Source organism: Lethenteron reissneri, chromosome 55, assembly GCF_015708825.2.
Source record: "Lethenteron reissneri isolate LAM-NWPU_2019-01 chromosome 55, ASM1570882v1, whole genome shotgun sequence".
NCBI lineage: Eukaryota > Metazoa > Chordata > Hyperoartia > Petromyzontiformes > Petromyzontidae > Lethenteron > Lethenteron reissneri.
Window position 1 is genome coordinate 10,150,920 of NC_083833.1, and position 25,458 is coordinate 10,176,377.

Below are 25,458 nucleotides of genomic sequence, written 5' to 3' on the forward strand. Positions count from 1 at the left end.
CCCGGCCGCCTTTGTCTCCCCAGTGGCGAAGTTTACACATTCGCGCCAGGTACTCATTTGAGGCCGAGTCGACCTAGGGGCCGTCCATAAATGACGTCACGCGATTTTGGACGATTTTTGACCCCCCCCCCCCTCGTCACACGGCGTCACAAAAAGTCAGACCCCCCCCTCAAATATGACGTCACCAAGCTCTGCCCCCCCCAAACCATATTTCCATTTTGAAAATAAAACATGCTTCAAATCGCTTTAAACTATTGTCATTGTAGTGCGTATTTAACGTGGCGCTGCACTCTGATGTTGTAGGAAAAAACATTTATTAAAAAGTCTATTTAATTAAGTAGAACGTGTTGTCTATATTTATTTAAATTTGAGCATTTTGATGTGACGTCATATTTCTCACCCCCCCCCCTCGTCACACATCGTCACCAATGTCTGACCCCCCCTCGAGGTGCGGGACGGCAGTGGAAGCAGCGGGGACATATCTCTTAAATCAGTTACATTTAGGGGCCGTCCATAAATGACGTCACGCACATAGGGGGGGTGGGGGTCAGACATTTGTGACGATGTGTGACGAGGGGGGGGGGGGGTGAGAAATGTGACGTCACATCAAAATGCGCAACTTTAAATAAATATAGACAACACGTTCTACTTAATTAAATAGACTTTTAATAAATGTTTTCTCCTACAACATCAGAGTGCAGCGGCACATTAAATACGCACTACAATGACAATAGTTTAAAGCGATTTGAAGCATGTTTTAGTTTTAAAATGGAAATGTGGTTTTGGGAGGGGGGGAGCTTTGTGACGTCATATTTGAGGGGGGGGGTCTGACTTTTTGTGACGCCGTGTGACGATGGGGGGGGGGGTAATCGTCAAAAATCGAGTGACGTCATTTATGAACATGTCAAAAATCGTCCAAAATCGAGTGACGTCATTAATGGACGGGTCAAAAATCGTCCAAAACCGAGTGACGTCATTTATGGACGGGTCCAAAATCGTCCAAAATCGAGTGACGTCATTTATGAACGGGCCCAAAATCGTCCAAAATCGAGTGACGTCATTTATGGACGGGTCAAAAATCGTCCAAACCCGAGTGACGTCATTTATGGACGGGTCCAAAATCGTCCAAAATCGAGTGACGTCATTTATGAACGGGCCCAAAATCGTCCAAAATCGAGTGACGTCATTTATGGACGGGCCCAAAATCGTCCAAAATCGAGTGACGTCATTTATGGACGGGTCAAAAATCGTCCAAAACCGAGTGACGTCATTTATGGACGGGTCCAAAATCGTCCAAAATCGAGTGACGTCATTTATGAACGGGCCCAAAATCGTCCAAAATCGAGTGACGTCATTTATGGACGGGCCCAAAATCGTCCAAAATCGAGTGACGTCATTTATGGACGGGTCAAAAATCGTCCAAAACCGAGTGACGTCATTTATGGACGGGTCCAAAATCGAGTGACGTCATTTATGAACGGGCCCAAAATCGTCCAAAATCGAGTGACGTCATTTATGGACGGGCCCAAAATCGTCCAAAATCGAGTGACGTCATTTATGGACGGGTCAAAAATCGTCCAAAACCGAGTGACGTCATTTATGGACGGGTCCAAAATCGTCCAAAATCGAGTGACGTCATTTATGAACGGGCCCAAAATCGTCCAAAATCGAGTGACGTCATTTATGGACGGGCCCAAAATCGTCCAAAATCGAGTGACGTCATTTATGGACGGGTCAAAAATCGTCCAAAACCGAGTGACGTCATTTATGGACGGGTCCAAAATCGTCCAAAATCGAGTGACGTCATTTATGAACGGGCCCAAAATCGTCCAAAATCGAGTGACGTCATTTATGAACGGGCCCAAAATCGTCCAAAATCGAGTGACGTCATTTATGGACGGGTCAAAAATCGTCCAAAACCGAGTCACGTCATTTATGGCCGGTCCCCAAAGACATGTGTTGTTCCCTGGCAAACTCACGGCCAATGCCGCGTGAAACCCTTGGCCACCAGCAGGTGGCGACCCCGCGCAATCCACGAGGACTCGTCCCGTGGCATCCCTCGCCTGCCATCTCGTCTCTGCCGTGGCAATGATGGGCAGTTGGTGGTGTGAGCGCTTGGTCACCGATGACTCCGTCAAAGTTTACATTTGGTTGGGGGCCGTCCATAAATGACGTCACGCGATTTTGGACGATTTTTGACCCCCTCCCCCCTCGTTCGTCACACGGCGTCACAAAAAGTCAGACCCCCCCCTCAAATATGACGTCACAAAGCTCTGCCCCCCCCTCCCCCAAAAAAATATATATTTTCATTTTGAAAATAAAACATGCTTCAAATCGCTTTAAACTATTGTCATTGTAGTGCGTATTTAATGTGGCGCTGCACTCTGATGTTGTAGGAGAAAACATTTATTAAAACGTCTATTTAATGAAGTAGAACGTGTTGTTTATATTTATTAAAATTTACGCATTTTGATGTGACGTCACATTTCTCACTCCCCCCCCTAGGTGCGTGACGTCATTTATGGACGGCCCCTGGTCACAATTTGGCTACGCACACCTTGGGGGATTGAACATTTGCCGCTTGACGTGCGGCCAACGGAACGTTGCAAGGTGTGCCCCGAGTGTGCGTGCGAGGCTTCGAATTCACTTCGGAAGTATTCCCGTGACGCCGTCTTCCGAAGACGTCCTCTAGCACAGCGGCCCCCAACCTTATTGGCACCAGGGACCGGCTTCGTGGAAGATAATTTTTTCACGGACCGAGAGGGTAGGGGGGGGGGGCATCATTGGGTCTTTCGGTAAAGTCACGTAGAAGGAAAATAATAAAATAATAATAAAAAAAACAAATACAATTCTCACCTGTGAGAAATGTATTTTATCACCTGTGAGAATTGTATTTTATTATGTTTTATTTTTATTATTTGATTACTTCCCTTCTACGTGACTTTACCGAAAGAACCAAGAATATGAATCCCTGCAGTCACGAAAACTTTAAATCTCCAGCGAAGTTTGTTTTTTACTCATTGTGGCTACTAGGGGTTAGCAGCTTGTGGGCTTAGCAACACTGTGACTGAGACAAGTGCGCGGTGCGGGAAAGAGGCGCGGATGAAAGTGGTGAATAATAAAACAATGGGGCAGGCCACGCGCGCACTCACCGCTCTCACATCCTGATGTGCGGTCCGGTTCTCCTGCTCGAGCACCACAGAATGGGTGCAATGCTCGCCGCGGGGTTCTGAATAAAATGTCATCTCACACGCTGCCAACAGCACAAATCTGTGATCACAGTTCGTGTGTGTTCCCAGGTCTGGGCTGTGGGAACCAGAGCCGGCTCCCGTGTAGCCCCTAACACTCTGGGGCTCCCTCCCTACCTCTCTACCTCTCCCACGAGGTCTCAGGATCGCTCCGACTCTGTGGACATGTTTAAAGAGCGTCTCAAATCTTATCTGTGCACTTCCGCACTATTCCACTTTGAGACAATTCCGCAATTTATTTTTAGTATTTTATTATTCTACCGTGTCTAAGTGATCAGTTGCACGAACTACCGTCTTGTACAGCACGTTGGGATCCCTGATGATCGGTGGTTTACAAATATAATTCTCATTTTTACTCATTGGAATAAAGAAACTCTTCCTTTATACATTTAAAAATATTGAATGTATAAATCTTGATCCTAATTCATTAATTGGCAGGACAACGTTTTGCTAATATTTTATGAAAACTTCCTTAATTCTGGTACTAGTTTCTGCCTAAATAATTAATCATGGAGGCTCCACCTTGTGGGCAATGGATGCAAGTGCATGTGGTGTCGTCGTAAATCATGTCAAGACAAAGACAACCTTGACAAGGCGGTGAGCGGTTTATTTGGTTAGAGACTGCGGAGGATCACTGTTGCATGGAACACATCTTGGGATAAATATGACAATCACGTGGTGTCTGCCCTCAAGGGGACCCATCAAACGGAACACATTAAATAGACGTGTTGGCGGCTTCCAATCACCTGGATATATAATCGTGAAGAGGATATTTTAACTGTAATTGGTTTACAAAACTCACATTATTGAGACATCCCATATCCGATTGGTTGGCTCACTGCAGATACCATCTTTGCGGTGCAACCTTTGCAACCTAACAACCCTTTATAATCATTTTCATTTCATCGAATACCACTTGCGAAACTCCACACTGAAACCATAGTCAAACGTTCAACTTTCGAGTCATCACACGTCACGGTGTATTATTAAATACGTGACAAAACGAATATAAGATCTTCCTGCTTGAGGATTTGGGTGGCGCTCTGATCCATCAGCAACCCCAAACTAATGCGAAGAAAGTTGTTGGAGTACCCACACTTTCCCCCACCACACACGACCTGCCAATGGCCAAATGCGGTGTAGCTATTCATGCCGCTGGGTGGACAGGCAGTGAGGATATAAGAAACTTGCCATTTTTGTAACTTGCCAAGACCAAGAGATTGAGTTTAACCGGCGACCTGTGGCTTGCAAGTCCAGTGCGCTCACCGATAGACCACGGCACCATCTCGGAGTGTTATCACGACGGAGTATAAATGTCGATCCCAGCCTCTTTCCGCACCAAGTTAAACGTGTATGGTTCACACAGCTAGTGCCTAACAAGCATGGATCTAAATGCTCTACAGAGTAAGCATGCAACGTTTCGGGTTTTTCTTAGATCAAGCTAAGGTGACTACTGTGATGACACTTAATTACCCCACTCTCAAGCATGCAAAGAGCAGGTTACTAATAAATGCATTGCAAGGTGATGTGTGGATGGCATGTCTAATAAAGTATTTGCTTGAACTTGAAATTGATCTGACAAGTCGCGTCTGCTGAGATGATTTTCCTATATTTAGAAAATTGTGAGGCCTTGTATTTTTCAAGGTCTGATTAAGGGGATGTATGGGTGATAAATTTGACCTTGAATCATATTTGTGATATGTGCCAGACAGTAACATAACCGATCGTTTTGATGGCTATGTATAGCAGCCACAATGACACCAATCTTTCTCTAATTGTGTTGCAAAAGATGATGACAAAGCTCCCCCCGCCCCCTGCAACCTTGACGACTTTTGAGACAGGTGCTCTTTAGGAAACGCACACTAAGAATGGCCACCTGTCTCCTCGTTGGAGATGTTCGCACACCACGCCATGTGCACTTTGACAGATCAGTCAAAAAGCTTCAGGACTTTGAATAATAGCGGGTGACTTGCAGACGGTGCCAGGCTATTTCCTGGAAAGATCGGGTAAACGACATACAAGTTACATTTCGATTTAAAGCTTTCGTGACTGCAGAGATTCATATTCTTGGTTCTTTCGGTAAAGTCACGTAGAAGGAAAATAATAAAATAATAGAAATAAAAAATTTAAATTCTCACGACGTTTCGACTGCAACACAAGCAATCATCATCAGGTGTGATTGCTTGTGTTGCAGTCAAAACGTCGTGAGAATTTTATTGTTTTATTTTTATTATTTTATTATTTCCCTTCTACGTGACTTTACCGAAAGAGCCAAGACTATGACACACAAGTTCTGAATAAACATTGCAGGACAACCTTGAAGCCTTAATCGGGAAGGGGAAGACCAACAGGTGAAGCGAAAGTGCAGGATGGAGGCGGGGAGGTTGGGGCGGCACCCGGCGGAGGTGGCGGCGGTGGTGGCGGTGACATCGGGAAACCCTGGAGACAGATGTTGCGAGACCATACGAGCGAAGGGGCCTTGCTGGTTCGGGCATCGCTCGCCTGTGCAACAACCGGGATGCGTGCGACGGAGGCGGCGGGTGAGGGGTCACGGTTTCAGCAGCGTGGGCTGCGATGACCTCTTGAACCTTGGCGTGCAACATTGCTAACAAAATATGAAACCGCCGACGTTTTACGACAACGGGGACGTTGAAATCGGCACGAAATGTTAAGGGTGCCGTGTAAAAAAACACGTGACAATAGAACCGGGAGAGTTTGTTAAGTGACGCTTGACCGGATATGTTTTATAGAAGGCCGTGTGGTCTCATATTTATCAGGATACAAGCGTTGCTTTTCAGGATATGCGTCGAGCTATAAATTTCGCGGCAAAGCAAATAAAAATGTAGCTATAGCGTTGTGTACATGGCTACCAAAATGTTCACACGCTTTTTCACAGCTTAGCAAAACACACACGGTAAACTGTTTAAAATGCTTACGTACTTTTTTGTGGTATAGGTTTCGAAGAAAGTTGCTTAAGTAAAATTAGGGGGTGGTTGCAAACATAAATGATGAGTTTTCACAGATTTAGGAAAAATAAAGCGCAGTCATTCGTAACACGATCATCACCCTCTCGTGAAAAGTGGCTCCGTCACACGAGTGCAATGTGGCACTCCTCTTTGTTGATGGCCCCAAGCAAGCGGTGAAAATTCCACATTCCTATGGCAGGGGCCAGTTGGTGGACAATCTCCATCCGGGCTCTATAGTGTACACACACTGTCGAATTCACACAAGCTGCGCTACTTGTTTTATCCACCGTGATTATGACTTTAACTTAATTATATCAAACTTCCAAACAAATTCTGTGGCACAGGCGTTTAACACATGATTGGAGAGTCACCAGTTACATTCTGCCGGTGTCGACTCGACTCATCGTCTCTCCAGCACGGATACAAAACGAGTACCACTGCCCGGGAGGTGAACAGTCAGTCGATCAACCTCCAGACCGAACGGTCCCCCCCCGCCTTTGGGATGTGGCATTTTCACCAACTGCTCAGGTTGCGGGCGATCAATGCCGCACGCTCATTCGCACTGAAAGACGCTGCGTCCTGAACGTCGCGAGCCCGATGTTGGGAGTTGGTGGAACGCGCGGGGATGGGAGACACGACGGTCCACGTGGGGGGCACACCCCTGTTGATAAACGAGGTGGTGCCAGCGGTGAGCAGTACAGCAAGCGGGCTTGTCACCTCCTACCATGTGCCATGTGCGTGGCAAGGCAAGGGTGTCCATCTCTCGTATGCTTTGTAGAAAACAAAACAAAACTGGAATTGGGCAAACATCTTGGGCAGGGCTCTTCTGAAAAATCGCCTTGAGATTTTCACGGGGAAAGATTTCAAATTCAATAGTTATCTCTATGAATGTACACACATTAGAAAATAGGGTACGAACCTTTTTTTTTGTCTATTTAGGGAAAAATGTATGTACATAACGTTTGGTAGGAAGTCTTATAAATATATTGCATCCAAACGTGACTCGTTTCTTTCTGTTCAGGGGTCAAGGCTTAAAAGCCATAGGAAAGGTGATGGAAAACAATGGATTGACACTGCACAGCACTTTATCAAATAGACCACACACTATCCCTAACGCGTCTCTACACCACACATTGTACTCATGCACCTATACGCCGAGAAAGGATTGCTATAGGATCACTACAGGATGTTACGTTTCTGGTTGATGCTGGGGAGGAGGCGAGATGGGTGTAATTCTCCCATGGGGTGCCGAGAGAGAGAAGCCACGTGGTTGACGTGCGATGGGGAGGGAGCACGGTGGAGCGTCCCAACTGCAGTGAACCTCAACGTCGGCGTGGGTGTCTCACATGCCTGCGCCGCCAGGCTCCACCTTGGAATCTGTTGAAGATGCGCAGACACACATACAGTCATACCTCGGTATACGACCACTTTGGAATACGTCGAATTTGGTATACGTCGTGTTTTGACGAGAGCAAATTATTGGGGTACGACGTCTTGCTTGGGATACGACGCGCTTGCTAGAACTTGTATGGGTCGGGATGAGTCACCGCGTACCCGCGTAGACCCCGTTCACACTCCTCCCCTTCCTCACCACCATCCCCGTAGGCGATAAACTCCTCTCAGCAAGGTAAAGTGATGTTACATTTTATTTTTATTTAAATCTATTTTCATTTATTTATCTATTTATTTTAATTTATGTATGTATTTTAGTAATAAGTAGTGTCTAAATTATTTTATACAACCTCATTAATGTATAATATGCCACATGAAATATAATTTCTTATACTCTGGAACGGATTATTTCCTTTCCTTTTATTTCTTATGGGAAAAATTCGTTTGGTGTACGTCATTTTCGGTATAAGTCCTACCTTCTGGAACGAATGAACGACGTATACCGAGGTACCACTGTACACACAATATCACCTGTTTAATCACATGCACACCCTTTACTGGCACACACACACTGCACAAACAGACAAAGATGCCTCGAGTAACCTTTCATAGATTGGAGGGATAAGTGCTGTACGTGCGGTGTCGGCATCAATTGGTGCTTGCCAACAACAACATGCCCCAACAGTCTTCTGATGGTTATATTGTTTGGGCATGTGTGTACACACACAGGGAAATCCATATTCCATAAATGACACCGTGCACCTCAGATTAGCACGGTTGGCCACACACGATGCAAAAGACGTTCAACATCATGGGCAGACTTCTATATCTGGCGGGGGAGGGCAGGGATTCACTTTGTCCCTCGGATTAGGAATCGCCGATGCATATAATAAATGTATTTATAATCTTGATTGTAAACTACTGAAAATAAATTAATGAATGTGTCCAGTTTGGGCAGGGCGTTGCCCTCCCGTGCTCCCCCTCCGCCAAACTCCGCCCGCGTTCAACAGACACACAACAACAACCGCCATTCACCACTAAGTGGCGGTGACGTCACCACGATGCTTGTGCCAGGCCATGTGCACCTTGAGGCCACGTGAAGTGTCGAACGCCCGCTGGCAGGAGGTCACGGGGTAGACTCAGCAGGTGCCACGGGTCGACTGACCGAGATGACCGAGATGACTGGCTGACGCACCACCTGTGCCCCCTACTGTGCCAACTTGCTGTGCTATAGCCACCCGGCGCTCCTCTCGTTGTTGTGAGCGTCGCTCCTCCGCCCTCCGTTGTTGTTGGAGGGCGACTGCCTCCAACATACACGCAACATACACACCCGTGCATCGATACGCAGTCACGCTTACCGTGAGGGCGATCTTCATCATGCGAGCTGAAGAAACGTCGGCACGCGATGAGGCCCAGGAATGCCAGCAGCCCCAGCACACAGATGATCAGCCCAGCGGGCAGGAAGATCCCGTAGCCTTGCTGGTCAATGATCTGTGTCGACAAAGCGTTCACAGTCATTCCCCTGCGACCCGTTCGATCGTCACGCTCGCGAGCTCAAGCGCATCCCTGTTCACACGGCTGCTGGGGGTGCCACTCTCGTTCCTGCTGGAAACCCTGAACCCATCGTGTGAAATTCCACATTGCTATGGCCGGAGCTACAGCCTTCTTTTGGTAAAGTCACGTAGAAGGGAAATAATAAAATAATAAAAATAAAACATGATAAAAGATAAAACAAAATTATTTTATTATATAAAATTATTTTATTATGTTTTATTTTTATTTTATTATTTCCCTTCTACGTGACTTTACCGAAAGAACCAAGAAGATGAATCCCTGCAGTCACGAAAGCTTTAAATCGAAACCAATGTTGACTTTGTGAAGTGCTACTCATTTTGTCTACCACAGATTGAGATGATGACGATGGTGACGATGATGACGATGACAGTGATGGGTTGATTCAACCTCAAAAAGGGATTTTAACTTTTGCAACCTTTAGATCTCCAGTCAGGCGATCACAATCGTGGGAAGTCAAGAGCGAAAAGTTCCATCGTGGGAAGGGCTCCTGCCATGGGAATGTGGAGTGTTTAACCACTGGCTCAGGGCCACACACAGTGATGAGTGAGTGGTGCCCGATCGCTCGATTGAACCGGGGGGTAGGGGATGGTGAGACCTGCGTTTATAGAAACACGTGAATACACAAACACGTCGTCACAGCGGAATGAGGCATGATTCTTATCTCGGCCCGTTTGTCATCTCGCCCTGATTGTTGTTTAGGCACGACGGGACAATCGCCTATTCTCTCGAGAACAAAATTATCGTCTGTGTCGAGTTATTTTCCTTTTCCAGTACTGGCCAAACAATAGTGTACAGAACGGAGACGTTGGAAATAATCATTTCACAGGCGGCTCGGGGTCTGCGTCGCGAGACATTGTGGTACAGCTCTACACCGCAAAACAAGCGCACTCCGCCAATAGCGTCTGTTGCTTTACTGGTTTCAGCAGTCCCACCGCCACCACCACCGCCGCACAGCCGACACACACAGGAAGGCGAACCGGGCACGCAGGGGGCTTGCGATTACTAGACGCATTTGGTTCTCAAGTAAAAAGCAAAATAACAAAGACCAACAAAAAAATTCCAATTTTCTTGCTGTGGATTTCACACCTAATGATGATTGCTTGTGTTGCATTTGTAACGGGTTCCGGAGACACTTGTAGATGTAACTTCTTTATTACAATACAACACTCCAACAGTCCTGATACTCTGTTACAGCCTAGATACACAGCCTAGCTACACAGCCTAGATACTCTAGATACTCTACTCTGGCTACGCTCGCCCTCACAAGGTCGTAGAGTCGGGAGTTCCAGAGTCCCACCACTGGCTCTCACAGCATCCCAGGGTCTTCAGATGGCTGGTCGTGGGTCTTGGGTCTTGAGTTACAACTGGGCCCCGATCGTCCAGGAAGCTCTCCTTTTATGCCTGGTCCAACGAGGGGTGGGGCCGTGTGCGCCACCAGACATCCCACAGAGCACACACAGCCCCCCCCCCCCCCCCCCCGTTGGCGGCGCCCAGGGGATTAAGCGCCTGGGAACTCAACGCCTGGCGCCCAGAGGCTTAAGCGTCTGGACCCCCTGGGAACCCAGCGCCTGGCGCCCAGAGGCTTAAGCGTCTGGACTCGCCTGGGATCCCAGAGCCCCCAGCAGCCCCTCCCTTCTTATGTCACTACACATTCGAAACGTCGTGAGAATTTTTATTGTTTTATATTTACATTATTTTATTATTTCCCTTCTACGTGACTTTACCGAAAGAACCAAGAATATGAATCCTTGCAGTCACGAAAGCTTTCAATCAAAAAGAAAATCAACAAGTTATTTTTGGGAAAATAACCGACCGTATTTCAATACGCCAGCAGCCGCCGCCGTATCATAACGATTTGAACAATACTCAAACACAGCCCCCCGTCGCGAGGTGTCTGTGGCGAGGGGCCACAACAGAGGTCACAACCGGGTACCCGATACCCGTACCCTACCTGATACCCGGCTAACCGTACCCAGCCGGGTACGGGTACGGGTAGCCGTTTGCGACCCTGGTGCGGCCGGGTACGGGTACGGGTAGGCCGTGAGTCACTGGTGAGTAACCGTTTGTCACTCATTTCGGGTAGGGTACGGGTAGGGTACGGGTACGGGTACCCATTTGCGACTCTAGTGCGGCCGGGTACGGGTACGGGTAAGGAATTAAAACCCGTTTGCGACCTCTGGGCCACAAGCGGCCCAGCGCACGATGCACCGGTTCCCCTGCGCCAGGCCGAGTGACGCCCGCGCTACGAACGAACGTGCCTCGTCTCACGGTGGCGGCGACAGCTCTCGTTTAGCAAGATTGCGGTGAACTGCTGCTGCTTGCCACGCTTGTATGCGTTTTGGTTTTCAGATGAATTGTGGCCTAAGAAGTCTTTCAATAAAGCAATCACATTACAATCTTCAGACATTACCGTGGATCGCGTTAACGTTGCCGTTTAAGTGTTTACGCATCTGTCTGCGGTGCCCTGCGGTTGTTAAAGCAGCACTCGGCTCATACATGGAAAAATCAAGAGGTCAAATTTTGGTCAGCGCAAGCTCAGCCCATCATGATTCACAGGGTCGATAAAATCAGAACCACTTCATAGGAAGTCGATTTTGGTCGTCTTAAGAACATACCGGCTCTGCCATATGAATGTGCAATTTCCACTACTTTTTTTACGAAGTACAAACAGCTCATGTGCCCTGTGATTCAGCATGGTACCAGTAGATTGTTTAATTTTATTTGTGATAAAAACTGCAAAACTGAGAATTTAAGTGTACATTTCTTACAAGCTATTGACACTTAAAATTCAATGGTGACTCCTCTTCATCGTGGCACTCTTTATATTGAAGCCAGAGGGATGATGATGGGCAGAGATGACCCCCCTCCCCCCCAACCAGGATTAGAGCCCAAATCTCACAGCTGTGCCGGGAGAGCTCTGCCGGGAGAGCTCTGCCCGCCGCTGTGCGACCCTCCCCCCAACGTCGCAGCTTGGGCAACATTGTGGGGGGTGGGGGGGGGGGGAACTTATGGCATTTTCGTTGTTGAGCCGCGCTCCGCAGCAGTTGTATCGAGGTGTGGACGATTGCAGAAATTGAACTACGACATCAGTTTTGGGAGAGGGCTACATTTGTTCCACTCGTTTGTGTCTAAACCCAAGCGCACGGTGGTTGCCTCTGCAGGTCGTGAAGGGTGCCGAATACGAACGCACATTGTCGACAACTCCCGTTTGTTGGGTTATGTTGTCGTGTGTGACGCTCCAGCCACGAGAGAGCAGCTGGGACCTCCGCTGCCAGCGCCGGGTCGCGTAACGCTGGCGCGCACTCAAGCGACGCGTGCGGCTCGTGCCCGCCGCGTGCGCGATGCCTCCTCCACGGGCCTCTGCCCACGCCGGCTTGGAACAACCTCGGCGCCTCGCTATGATGGGAACCGCGAAAGTGCGACTTTCCCGAGCATCCAATTGTTCTACCGACCGTGGCCACAAAACCAGGAAGCAGCGACGCTATGGGCGGGAAGGAAGCCCAGTGGAATCATAATAAAGCGAGCGGGAGCTGTTTTTGCATGGAGCGCCAGACCAGCGTTGCCAGTTGTGAGGAATAAAATCCTCGAGGCTCAAGGGGGAGCGAGATTCGGAGTCAGTGCAAACACGTACAGTGTAGACCGTGTGGGGGGGGGGGGGAATCCCTTTTAGATTTGAAGATGAATTGTGTGTGTAGGACAAAGGGTCGATTCAATCTGCTGACATTGCGGTGGCTGGAGCACTCGACTCGCAATTCGGTTTCAAGTCGACTCAGCTCGACATCGCACCGGGGTAGATACAATGAGTAATGCATTGTGGGAAGTCAAGTGGTCATCCTATAGACACCAGCCCTTTCCACAGCAACGTGGAGTTTCCACCACTTTGCTCAGGGCCACCACTAGAGACAAGTTCCATCGCACGAGTATTTGGGAAGACAATCGCCGACGCTCGCAACAGACCCGGCTTTAGCAACGGAGATTGCAGCGTGAGAAGTTTGGATCCACATCCTGACCAAGTCAGGAACGTGCCCGATCTCATCACACCTCGGGTCGCCAAGCAGGGTTCAGCCCGGATAGTGCTCGGATGGGCGACCACTGTGCACCGCTGGTTTCTACAGGCGGTGGCTGCTGCTGCGGTGTTACATTGTGGACAGCAGGGGGCGGTGCAGCAAAGTCCATTGTTGTGCTGCACGTCTATGCTCCCAATGGCTTTGCTCCCACCAACGCAGGCTGACCAGCGGGTGAAAATAAGGTTCACCCAGACGTGAGAAGTGGCCTCATCCAGCAGTGGAGGGACACAACGGGCGGTGTGGGGGTTCCACGGAGCGACTACGTCCCAGACAACGCATCCCCAGGACGGACTCCCCCCCCCCACCCCGCCTTGATGTGGAAGCACTGGGCCAGCCGGGCAGCAGCCCGGCACAAGCGTGGGTGGAGAGTGCCGGGCGGGTAGCGCAAGTGGGGAGCGCTCACTCACCGTTCCCACGATCACGGGAAGGAACATCTCTCCGGCGCTCGCTCCCGTGACCAGCAAAGTGGTGGCGCAACCTGGAGGGGGGACACAATCACGGGTCGTCGTTACATTTTGTGTTCAGTGCTCGCACGCACGCACACGGACGCACACACACGTCCGCACGCACATGCACACACACACGCACAAAGCGCGCACACACACGCGCAGACACACAAACGTACAAAGGCACGTCAGTAGTGGAAGCACCGGCCGTTTGACATTTAAGTGACGCTCCTTTTCACCAACCCACACCGACCTGCGTGGTGAAGTGTGGTCAATAATTATAGTCAGTGCAGCAAGTGCCAGGCCAGGTGCACCCTTAGCCGAACACGCACACACAGATGCGATGGTGCTGTTTGCGAGGGCCTGCGAAGGCCCAGATGCCGCACAAGGTCGATGGCGCGGCCTGAACTTTGCCTGGTCCCCTCACTGCTTGTGTTTACACACCACACCAGGTACTCATTTAAGGCCGAGTTAACCTAGATGGGGGGGGGGTGGTGGGGAGGCAGGTCAAGTTTTATATGGCTTTCCACCAATAGAATAAGTACCACACTGTAGGACTAAGCACTGATCATCCTACGGGTACAACCATCACTCGCCACAGGCATGTGGAATTTCCACTTTGGGCGCCTGCCGACGCCAGCTCACGAAGACGAGGGGGGCGGGTGTGAAGAGGGGTCAGAGAAGTCAGCCAGGACGGACTCGTCCCGGCACCGTGGAGTGGGCGCGCGTGCGTGCGAGCGAGCGCACCGCGGTAGTTGAGGCTGTCCTCGGTGAGCGCGAGGCCGCTGGGGAAGACGCTGCTGAGGAAGAGGCCGAAGGCGGCCGTGCCGAAGTAGAGCGACATGGGGTGCCGCGAGAAGGTGAGCATCACAGCGAAGGAGGCCACGCAGCCCATCTACACGCACGCATGCGCACAGTCAGTCTCTGACACAGTCTACACACACAGTCGACAACAACAACAACCGCCATTCGCCACTAAGTGGCGGTGGCATCACCACGGCGCTTGTGCCAGGCTATGTGTACCTTGAGGCCCACGTGAAGTGTCGAACGCCCACTGGCAGGAGGTCACGGAGCAGACCCAGCAGGTGCCACGGGTCGACTGACTGAGACGACTGGCTGATACATCACCTGTGCCCCCTACTGTGCCAACTTGCTGTGCTTTAGCCACCCGATGCTCCGCTCGTTGTTGTGAGCGTCGCTCCTCCGCCCTCCGTTGTTGTTGGAGTGCGACTGCCTCCAAATGCCCAGTAGCGTCCTTCACGAGCCTCCTCCACAGAGGCCAATCTTGACACCGCTGGTACCAGTCATCGGCAAGTTCACTCAGCTTCACGTCCTCCTGTACCACATCACTCCATCTCTTTTCTAGCCCGTGCTGTGCCCATTTATCCCCCTCGATCCGGCCGAACAAAAGCTGTTTAGGCATGCAGTGGCTGGGCATGTGGGCTACATTTTCCAGCCAACGCAGCCTTGCCTGCCATAGGAGCTCACCGATGGGACCTTGTCCAGATGTTTCAAGGATATGTGAGCTCCTCACACAATCTAGCTTGGTTAAACCCAGGATGGATCGTAGGCAGGCCAGCCTAAATGTTTCCAACCGGCAAAGATGCTCCATTTGGGGGGGGGTCCACGTTTTGCAAGCGTAGAGAAGGGAGAGAATGACTGTGGCCGAGAAGACCTGAAGCTTCGTGCGGAGCGACAGACCAAGCAGCTTCCACACAGCGTTATGCAACCGATGAAAAGATATTGCCACTCGACTGATTCGGAGTGAGACCTCTGCTGTTAAACTGGAGCCGGTCATAAGCACACTGCCAAGGTATGGGAAACTCTCCACTCTCTCCACAACTGGCCCATCACCGATTGAGAGTTGTGGGGGTGGAGTGTCCGATGATACAAAATACCCAGGCAGGTGCTTAGTTTTGGTGGGGCTGATGGTAAGGCCCCACCTCTTAGTAGCACGCTCCAGTCTCAGCAGCAGCGTCTCCAACTCCTCCTCTGAATGAGCAGCTATTACCAAATCATCGGCATACATAACGTGGTTGACCAATAGGGAGCCATCCCTTGATCACACGCGGGCATCGATCAGCCTCCCATTATATTTGTACCAAATGGAAATTCCCCCGGTACAGCTATTGAAGGCTTCACGAACTACGTGGTCAAAATAGATGTTAAATAATGTGGGAGCCAGAGGATATACCTGTCGCACCCCAAGGTGTACAGCGAATGGCTCTGACTCCCGGCCACGTAGTTTTACCCGGGCCCGCTCACCATCATGAAGGTCCTTAATGATCGTGAGCAGAGGGTCAGGGACTCCGAAAGCACGAAGAACAACCCAGAGCCCAGGCCTACTGATGGTATCATAGGCCTTGACCAGGTCAATAAAGCAGAGATGTAGATCTTGTTGGAATTCCCTACACCTCTTCTGTAGCAGACGGACAGAAAATATGGCATCTATGCAGGACTGCCCTTTCCTGAAACCGCTTTGGGGCTCTGCAAGCCCCTCCTCAGCGTGCCTAGCAAGGCAATGTTGAATAATCCTTGAGATGATTTTTCCCGGCACACTGAGGAGTGAGATGCCCCTGTGGTTGTTACAGTCTATGCGGTCCCCCTTCTTAAAGAGGGGGACCACCAGGGCATCCTTCCAATCCTGCGGAACCCGTCCAGTGGTCCAGACCGTCTACAAACACACACATACACAGTCAGTCTAGACACAGACACACAGAGTACGAGCATGATACACACGCGCACACACACAGTGTGCATACGAGCATGATGACACACACAGCAATTCCATATTCCTCTGTTGAGGGCAAGCTTAAGTATGAATGTTCAACTTCTTTCACACCACACGTAGCCAACCGTGATCATCGCAGGTGTCTATCGATAGCACACCGGCTGTTGACTTCCCCACAAAGTGGTACGTATTATATCGATCCCAATGGGATGATTGGGCCAAGTCAGCCTCCGTGCACTCCCAACGAGGATGCGAGCCGCTCGCTCTGCCGCCGAGCCGGACGATGGCACCAACGCGGACGGGACGACGGCGACACACCCACGAGGAGCGGTAATCATCATTCACGGCCACCACGCTCGTATCGCAGCAGCAGCTGCAGTAGCTGCCGCCGGAGGCAAAGCGCTGCGACACGGCCGCTGACAATGAGCGCCGTTGGCTCACGCTGCGGTGGCTCCAGACGGCTTGGTTTGAATCGGTAAGTAGTGGCGGCTCTTGGTTTGAATCGGTAAGTAGTGGCGGCTCTTGGGCCAAACCCACAGCCCTGAGCGAGCGAGTGGGCGGGCGGGAGCGCAGAGCTGGGGGGCACTCTGCCTGGTGCTCCGGCCTCCACTGGAGCCGACCCGCAGCCTTCCTCGCACAACACGAGGCCTTCTCGCCTTGGTATCGACAACCCCACTGTTGAGTCACTTCACTGCTCAACTGCACATGCTCGCTGTGGCAGCCAGAATTCTCACCCGCACCGCCAACTCGGATCGCATCGACCAATCCGCAGATCCCCCTTGTCTGGGGCTTTATTCTTATCGTCACCACTGTGATCCTTTAACCCAGTCTCAAGACTCCACTTCAGGAGGGTCCTGTCAAAGTTGTCCTGTCAGGAGCGATGTTGCGCCTCTGTGTGATCCAAATCGAGTGACTTGCAGGGAATTTTTCAGCATCGGAAAACAGCACTGGGATAACGACATGCACACACACACATAGGGACACAGGGACACGAACAAAGGGACACAAAGACACATATCCCCCGTGTAGCCTTAACAGACTATTGGGACAAGTGCTGGTAGCGAGCACCTATGAAGGCCAGCACGGTACACGAGGCGGTGGGTGGCCAGCACCACGCCCGACCGCCTTTATCTCTCTAGGAGAGGCCCAGGACCGGTTCAGATAACCGTCACCGGCGTTGCCCGCGAGCGGGAATCGAACTCGGGTCGCCGGGGTTTGTAGCGCAGTGCGTTAACCGCTGCGCCACCGCTCCCACCGCACGGACACGCCGAGCCCCCCCCCCCCCCCGCCGCTGCGGGGAGTCGAATGCGCCGTACCCAGTTGATGGAGAGGAGGATGCTGAGCGGCACGCGCGTCGACAGCGGGATGGAGACGAGGCGGCCCAGCGTGATGAAGCCCCAGAAGAGGCTGTTGAGGAAGGCCGCCTCGCTGGGCAGCATGCGCACCGAGCTGTGCGTCGAGTAGCTGTGCACAAAGCCCGCAAACTCGGACTGCACGCACACACAAAGACAAAGAACCCCCGCGTAGCCTTAGCAGACTGTAGGGGCAAGTGCTGTCAGCGAGCACCTATGAAGGCCGGAACGGTACACGAGGGGGTGGGTGGCCAGCACACGCCCGAACGCCTTTGTCTCCCCAGTGGCGATGTTTACACACCGCACCAGGTTGAGTCGTCATTGGTATTGACTGTGAGCGGGAATCGAGCCCGGGTCGCCGGGATCATATCGCATGGCGCTAACCACTACACTACCGCTCCCCACGCACAGACAGGCACAGAGACACGCACAGGCAAGGGAGCCCCCCCCCTCCCCTCTCAATGCTAACGTCTTGGCTAACACACCACGTGCTGACTCCAGCGCATGCGTCAGGGAGTGCGTGAACACTCCTCCCGACGCGCACAGTGCCTGTGGGGGTGACCATGTTGACGATACATTTGAGGACGATTGTGACAAGCGTGGTGATGATGATGATGGTGGTAAGATTGATGACCACAAATACGATGACAGTGACGATAATAACGACGATGATGTTGACTTACCAAGACTCCTTCAGAGAACAGCAGAATGAGCATTCCCAATATGTGGATGGACATCATCTTTGTCGACAAGTTCTGCCCAGTGAAACAGTTCAGAATTCCATGTTGTGTAGGCCCTACGACAAACGATAAAAACACAGAACAAAAAAAAATACAAGAACGCCGATAAACGCTGATGAACCACACACGAGTTTGGTGCTCGGGGCGTCACCTTGTCGGTCGTGGTCGGGCCCCGAGTCGCCGTCGTCGTCGTCCATGGAGATGTCCTCCCCGAGCAGCGGGGCCTTCTCCTGGCTGCAGCACTGGCTGCAGCGGCTCCGCACCATCAGGAAGAGCACCGCCAGCGGCACGGGCAGCTGCACGGGCAGCACACGCGGCACACGCTCAGTACACGGGCAGCACATACAGCGCGAGCGGTGCGTCGAGTACTCGCTTCACGCGTGGTGTTCACGCGACGAGATTTCTCTACAACGCGTTCTTCCACGAGGGAACACTTATCGTACAACGTGGAGGGTCAGGGTGGGGGGGGGGTCGGGGTGAGAGGTCGGGGGTCGGGACAAGGGTTCGGGGTGAGAGTTGGGGAGGGGTCGGGGTGGGGGTGGTCTGGGTGGGGGGGGGGGGGTCTGGGTGGGGGGGGTCTGGGTGGGGGGGGTCTGGGTGGGGGGGGGGGTCTGGGTGGGGGGGGGGTCTGGGTGGGGGGGGGTGGTCTGGGTGGGGTGGTCTGGGTGGGGGGGGAGGTCGGGGTGGGGAGGGTCTGGGTGGGGGAGGTCGGGGTGGGGGGGGTCTGGGTGGGGGGGGGTCTGGGTGGGGGGGGGGGTCTGGGTGGGGTGGTCTGGGTGGGGGGGGGGTCTGGGTGGGGGGGGAGGTCGGGGTGGGGAGGGTCTGGGTGGGGGAGGTCTGGGTGGGGGGAGTGTCTGGGTGCGGAGGGTCTGGGTGGGGGGGGTCTGGGTGGGGGGGGGGTCTGGGTGGGGGGGGTGTCTGGGTGCGGAGGGTCTGGGTGGGGGGGGGTCTGGGTGGGGGGGAGTGTCTGGGTGGGGAGGGTCTGGGTGGGGGGGGTCTGGGTGGGGGGGGGGAGGTCTGGGTGGGGAGGGTCTGGGTGGGGGGGGGGTGTCTGGGTGGGGAGGGTCTGGGTGGGGGAGGTCTGGGTGGGGAGGGTCTGGGTGGGGGGGGTGTCTGGGTGGGGGGGGGGTGTCTGGGTGGGGGGCTGGGGGTCTGGGTGGGGAGGTCGGGGTGGGGGGCTGGGGGTCCGGGCCTCACGTTGATGAAGGCCATGATCCAGAAGGCGTACTGCACGTTGGTGACGGCGCGCCCGCTCAGCGGCAGCACGACGGCGTCGTGCCGCGCCGCCACGTGGTGCGGCACCAGCTCGCTGCGCAGCGACTCCAGCTTGGAGAAGTTGTGCACCGTGGCGTTGGCCGTCAGCAGGCAGTGGTCGTCCGACAGGAAGGGCTCGGCGATCAGAGGGCTCAGGAGGCCACCCAGACCCGCCCAGAAATGCAGAGCCTGGACGGAGAGTTGGGGGGGGGGCGGGGGGGTCGCCAGGGTCATTGCTGGTGTCGTCACAGACAGCGCTGCTGACGTCATCATCGTCATTCTACACGTGATCACCATCGAGGCTGTTTGCGCCGTGACGTCGCGCCTGCAAGGTCCGTCTCGCCTACAGAGCGTCTCCCTCTCATGCCCCCCCCCCCCCCCCCCCCAGTCTCTCTATCTCCTGCGGGGCGCCGGGACCTCACCTGCAGGAAGGGCGAGGCGTTGTGCTGGAAGAGGCGCAGGATCTGCGTGTTGGCGATGGTGTCGATGCAGCCCATGGCGAGTCCCACGAGCGCCAGCACGAGCGCCAGCAGCACGACGTGCGAGCACAGCGGCACCACCACGAAGAGCACCGACACGGAGAGCGTCGCCACGAACAGCAGCGGCGCCGCCGACACTCTAAACAACAACCACAACCACTATTATACTGCAACCATGATCATACCACAACAACCAAAACCACTATTATACCACAACCACTATTATACCGCAACCACAATTATACCGCAACCACGATTATACCACAACCACGATTATGCCACAACCACGATTATACCGCAACCACAATTATACCACAACCACAATTATACCGCAACCACGATTATGCCGCAACCACTATTATACCGCAACCACTATTATACCGCAACCACTATTATACCGCAACCACTATTATACCGCAACCACTATTATACCGCAACCACTATTATACCACAACCACTATTATACCGCAACCACTATTATACCACAACCACTATTATACCGCAACCACTATTATACCACAACCACTATTATACCACAACCACTATTATACCGCAACCACTATTATACCACAACCACTATTATACTGCAACCACTATTATACCGCAACCACTATTATACCGCAACCACTATTATACCACAACCACTATTACACCGCAACCACTATTATACCGCAACCACTATTATACCACAACCACTATTATACCGCAACCACTATTATACTACAACCACAATTTTCCCGTAACCACTATTATACCACAACCACAATTATACCGCAACCACAATTATACTGCAACCATGATCATACCGCAACAACCACAACAACCAAAACGACAATTATACCACAACCACAATTATATCGCAACCACAATTATACCATAACCACAATTATACCACAATTATACCAAAACTACGATCATACTGCAGCAACAACTACGAATTCTAACACCACCACAAATGACCACGGTGAATTATAACGATGCAAGAGCAGCAAGAGCCATCAAAATAGAACAGGAACAGCAAAGCGACAGGTACAACACAAACAACAACAACAACGCCAAGTGAAACGTGGACGACCGCGATAACAAAGAACTACAGATAACCTCGCGCTCACCCAACAATGGTCTCTCCACTGCTGGATAAAAATCAACGAATCCATAATTTGTATAAATCCACTTCTTGAAGCGTTCCTGGTCACGTGTTCCAGTTTCAGTTTCATTTTCTCCGCCCGTGTCTAGTTTCTGACACCTACGTCATCAAGGATACTCCGCACCGGTCGGACGCTTAAACGTTTTGGCACATTGATACGTGGCCTTGCACGATCATTTCACAGTGAGAACAAATATAAGCCTTTTACATTTTTCATCAAGGACCTTTCTAGTTGAGATGTTTTGCCATCAGAAACGTACTTTCTCTACTGTTCATTACAAGTGGAAACTTGATTCCTAGCAGCAACGTGTTGCCTATCCTCATCTTAGCTCCCATCTCTCTGTGACCCCCCAACCCTGTTCCCAAGATTGTTAGATAGTTATCGGTGTCCATTACAAACCCCCAACTATGTAGCGGTGACGTCACCATGACACCTGTCGCAGGCTAGGTGCACTTTGAGGCCACGTGTCAAAGGCTTGCTAGCAGGAGGTTACGGGACAGATCCTGCAGGTGCCATGGGTCGACTGACCGAGATGACTTACAGATGCACCAGCCGTACTGCCCACTGTGCCAGCTCGCGTTTTAGCCACCCGGCGTTTCACTCGTCGTGAGTGTCAATCCCGTAACCTCCGCTGTCGTTGGAGGGAAATTGCCTCCAACTGCCCAGCAGCAGCGTCCTTCATGAGCCTCCTCCACAGAGGCCGATCTTGACACCGCTGGTACTGGTCATCAACAAGTCCACTCAGATCCACATCCTTCATCGCTTCTCCAGCCGTAGCGTACCCATTTAGCCCCCTCTAGCTGGCTGAACATAAGCTGTTTAGGCATGCGGTGGCTAGGCTACCCAGCCACCCACCACCACACCCAACGACTGGACGTTTCGCAACGAAGCAACAAGAACGATCATCCATGTAACGCTGTCTGTCTGTGCCCCTCCGAACCCTCCCTGTGCGATTAGCCGCCCGTGTCTTAGCTCACTGCCCCCAGGGAATGACCTTGTCGAAATGCTTCGACTCGGCACTTTTTACAAATACCGTGGCATTTTCCGATTCTTCTAATTTTTACACCGTCAGACTCGCAGCCGCCCCCGCCCACGCCGCGAACTCGCAACCTTCCCTCCGATGTGCGAACCGCTCGCTCGAGCCCGGAGCCACCTGGCCTGAGTTAAAGGGCATCGTGCACGTTACGAATCGCATTATCACTCTTACTATTGTTGTTGTTGTTGTCGTCGTTACCCCGCTTGCTACGGTGCAATGGTCGCGGGCCCCCCCACTCGACGCGCCGAGCCCTTCATCGTTGAAGTCTTCTTCATCGTCGTCTTCGTCTTCTCGTTCGTCCAGCAGAGCCACGCCGGGTCCAAGGCCGCTTCTTCAGGAGGATCCTTCATTGGGTTTGTATTTTAAGATGTTTTTTCCGCCAACGTACGAGTGTTTGTACAGGTAGGAGGAAACCGGAGAAAATCCATGCACGCAAGGGGGCAACACTCGATTCCCGTACAGATGGAAAGTAAAGGAGATTAGTCCACTTCCTGTCCCGCCTTCTGCTGGCGAACCAGGGTATGGCCACGGGAAGGAACTTTCGCAACATCTGTGCGTGATCCACAGGCCTCCTTCGCTGCTGCTGCTGCCTCCACAGCGTGGGATCACGACAGGCTGCCACATGCAGCAGCAGCAGTGTAGCCACCAACACCAACGCCACCACCACCACCACAACCGCCTCCGTCCGGCTTCTCTCGCTCTGCGCCGACGGCGGGGACCCTCGTGTTTGCTGGCGACTACCTGTGGCTGTGAGGCTCACCCCGCCGCTCACCCCGCCGCTCACCCCGCCGCTCACCCCGCCGCTCACCCCGCCGCTCACCCCGCCGCTCACCCCGCCGCTCACCCCGCCGCTCACCCCGCCGCTCACCCCGCCGCTCACCCCGCCGCTCACCCCGCCGCTCACCCCGCCGCTCACACGCGCACCGCGCTCACCCGCCGCTCACCCCGCCGCTCACCCCGCCGCTCACCCCGCCGCTCACCCCGCCGCTCACCCCGCCGCTCACCCCGCCGCTCACCCCGCCGCTCACCCCGTACCGCGCACCCCGCCGCGCACCCCGCCGCTCACCCCGCCGCTCACCCCGCCGCTCACCCCGCCGCTCACCCCGCCGCGCACTCCGACGCGTGGCTGAACTTGAGAAAACCAGTCCTGCCCCTTGCCCAGCCGGTTCCAATGACTTACACTGCCAAGGAGGAAACATTCAAGGGCGTTTCAAACTCTAACAAACAACCTCTGCTGCGTTTGACTGCATCAGCAATTGCATCTCGAAGCGTTGCCGTTTGGGCGCCCAGGTGCCGCCCCAGGTGCCGCGCGTTATTCTCATTGCACGATCGAGCCACGTGCGTTCCCCCACACCCCCCCCCCCTCCCTCTCGCAGAAACGCTCAACCACTAACCGCCCTACGCGGCCGTGGGGGCTGTTTGGCCATACTTCACCACGCTGGTCAGTGCGGTGTGAGCCGAGACACCGGCGAGCAACACGTCCCAACGAGGACACGCGGCCCGAGTCAATCCACTGCTGGATGAAGGCCTCCCCACGTTGTGGCGGTTGTTAAACCATACTGGTGAACCATACTTCATCAGTGAGGGCTGGCAAAGGGTGCGGGGCGGTGGACAGGATCGGTTTAGACATCGTGGCTCGCCAGCGATGATGGCCGTGGCCGGCAGGCGAGCCCAGGCCGCCGAGGGATCACGGCGCTGCGTCCAACCCACCGCACCGCCGCTCCGCGTCCACGCGACCCCTCCGTGGGTCGTCGGGGTCACCCTCGCAGTGCGCTCACACAGATTCCCCCCCCCCGCCCCCCACGTGCTCTCTCGCATTCGTCTCAATCCCGGACACGGGGCTCACGCCTGGACGGGCGTCGCTGCGGCGCGCGACTCAAAGTCCAAAGTCGACAAACTCGCACAGGCCGGCCGAGGGTTCTCTCCACCCATCGTCACTGCGGGCTGGGGGTTGCCACCTGTCCGGGATTTCTCAGAAGCATGGACATTGAGAGTCTCCGTTTGCGCGAGGTGAGTGACGCACCGCACTCCACGACACGTGGGGCCCTCCGCTCTGACGCTCGTCACGGTGCGTTCTTGGCGGGGGTTTTGTACTTAGCAGGTGGCAACCCTCCTCCGGCATCGTGAAAACAAGTACCAGCGTTAACACCATTGGTACCTTATTTGCCAGTAAAAAATATGATTGGTAAAAAACCAATTATCATATTTTTTACTGGCAAATGAGGTACCAATGGTGTAAATGCTTACCCCGAGCTCTCATACTCTAATGGTGCATTGTCTTTGAGTTGTGCGCCTTTTGGTGTCATCTGGTCCAACCCATGTGAGACTAGGCTCTAAGGAAAGCTGTCTCGGGTGTGAACCAATCAACTTCAAGGACAGTGCATACATTATCAGAGTTATGTTTTTTGTTTGCATTATGACTGCAGGTATTGTGGTCTATGCAAACATGACTCCTCGTAAAAAGGTGTCAGTTTTGTTACCAGATAAAAGGGTAAAAAACCAATTATAAAGTGCCAGCGTCTTTGGAGAAGTTGCTGTTCGTTGCTGTATGCGTCACGTAACCGCGAGTTGAGATGAACCCATCGAGACAACAAGAATCGACCATGGGCTGGCTCCATAGAGTCAACAGCGATTCCTGTGGAGCGACAGACTCCGGCCAGAGCAACGTGGAACTGGCACCGCCGGCTCGGGGCTTGCCCACGGCGATGAGCAAAGCCCCATCGCCATCGGAGCGCGAACAGGAAATTACTGTGGAATGTAATCCTCGACGCGTTAACCGTGTGTTGTGGGGCGGCGGTTCTAGGGTTTGCGCTGCAACAGGCAAAGTGCAAACGTAGCCAAGCGATACGGAGCCAAGCGATACGGAGCGTCAGCGCAGCGTGGGGTGGGTGGGTCTCCCCCTCCCCTCCTCGACGCGGAGTCAAAGCGGTGGCTCATCCGCCCCTTTCTTTATTGAGTTGCTCACTGCGCCGAGGCTGCCGGCGGCAGAATGCCGCCGCGGGGAGAGGGTCGCGCGGTGACGAT

At 52.9% G+C, this 25,458-nt stretch overlaps 1 protein-coding gene across 1 annotated transcript in view; it reads right to left on the minus strand.

The window, feature by feature from the left end:
* Positions 1-3,834: 3,834 nt before the first annotated feature.
* Positions 3,835-25,458, minus strand: part of MFSD4A (major facilitator superfamily domain containing 4A) — a 36,443-nt gene continuing 14,819 nt past the window's right edge. Inside the window, exons 3-11 of the mRNA XM_061574263.1 lie at positions 20,194-20,389; positions 19,715-19,960; positions 18,669-18,813; positions 18,461-18,573; positions 17,742-17,915; positions 14,442-14,589; positions 13,656-13,726; positions 8,965-9,097; positions 3,835-7,591 (exon numbers count right to left, since the gene is read on the minus strand). Of these exons, the coding sequence (XP_061430247.1) occupies positions 7,557-7,591; positions 8,965-9,097; positions 13,656-13,726; positions 14,442-14,589; positions 17,742-17,915; positions 18,461-18,573; positions 18,669-18,813; positions 19,715-19,960; positions 20,194-20,389 (1,261 nt within the window). The 3' untranslated portion in view covers positions 3,835-7,556. The remainder of the gene's footprint in view (positions 7,592-8,964; positions 9,098-13,655; positions 13,727-14,441; positions 14,590-17,741; positions 17,916-18,460; positions 18,574-18,668; positions 18,814-19,714; positions 19,961-20,193; positions 20,390-25,458) is intronic.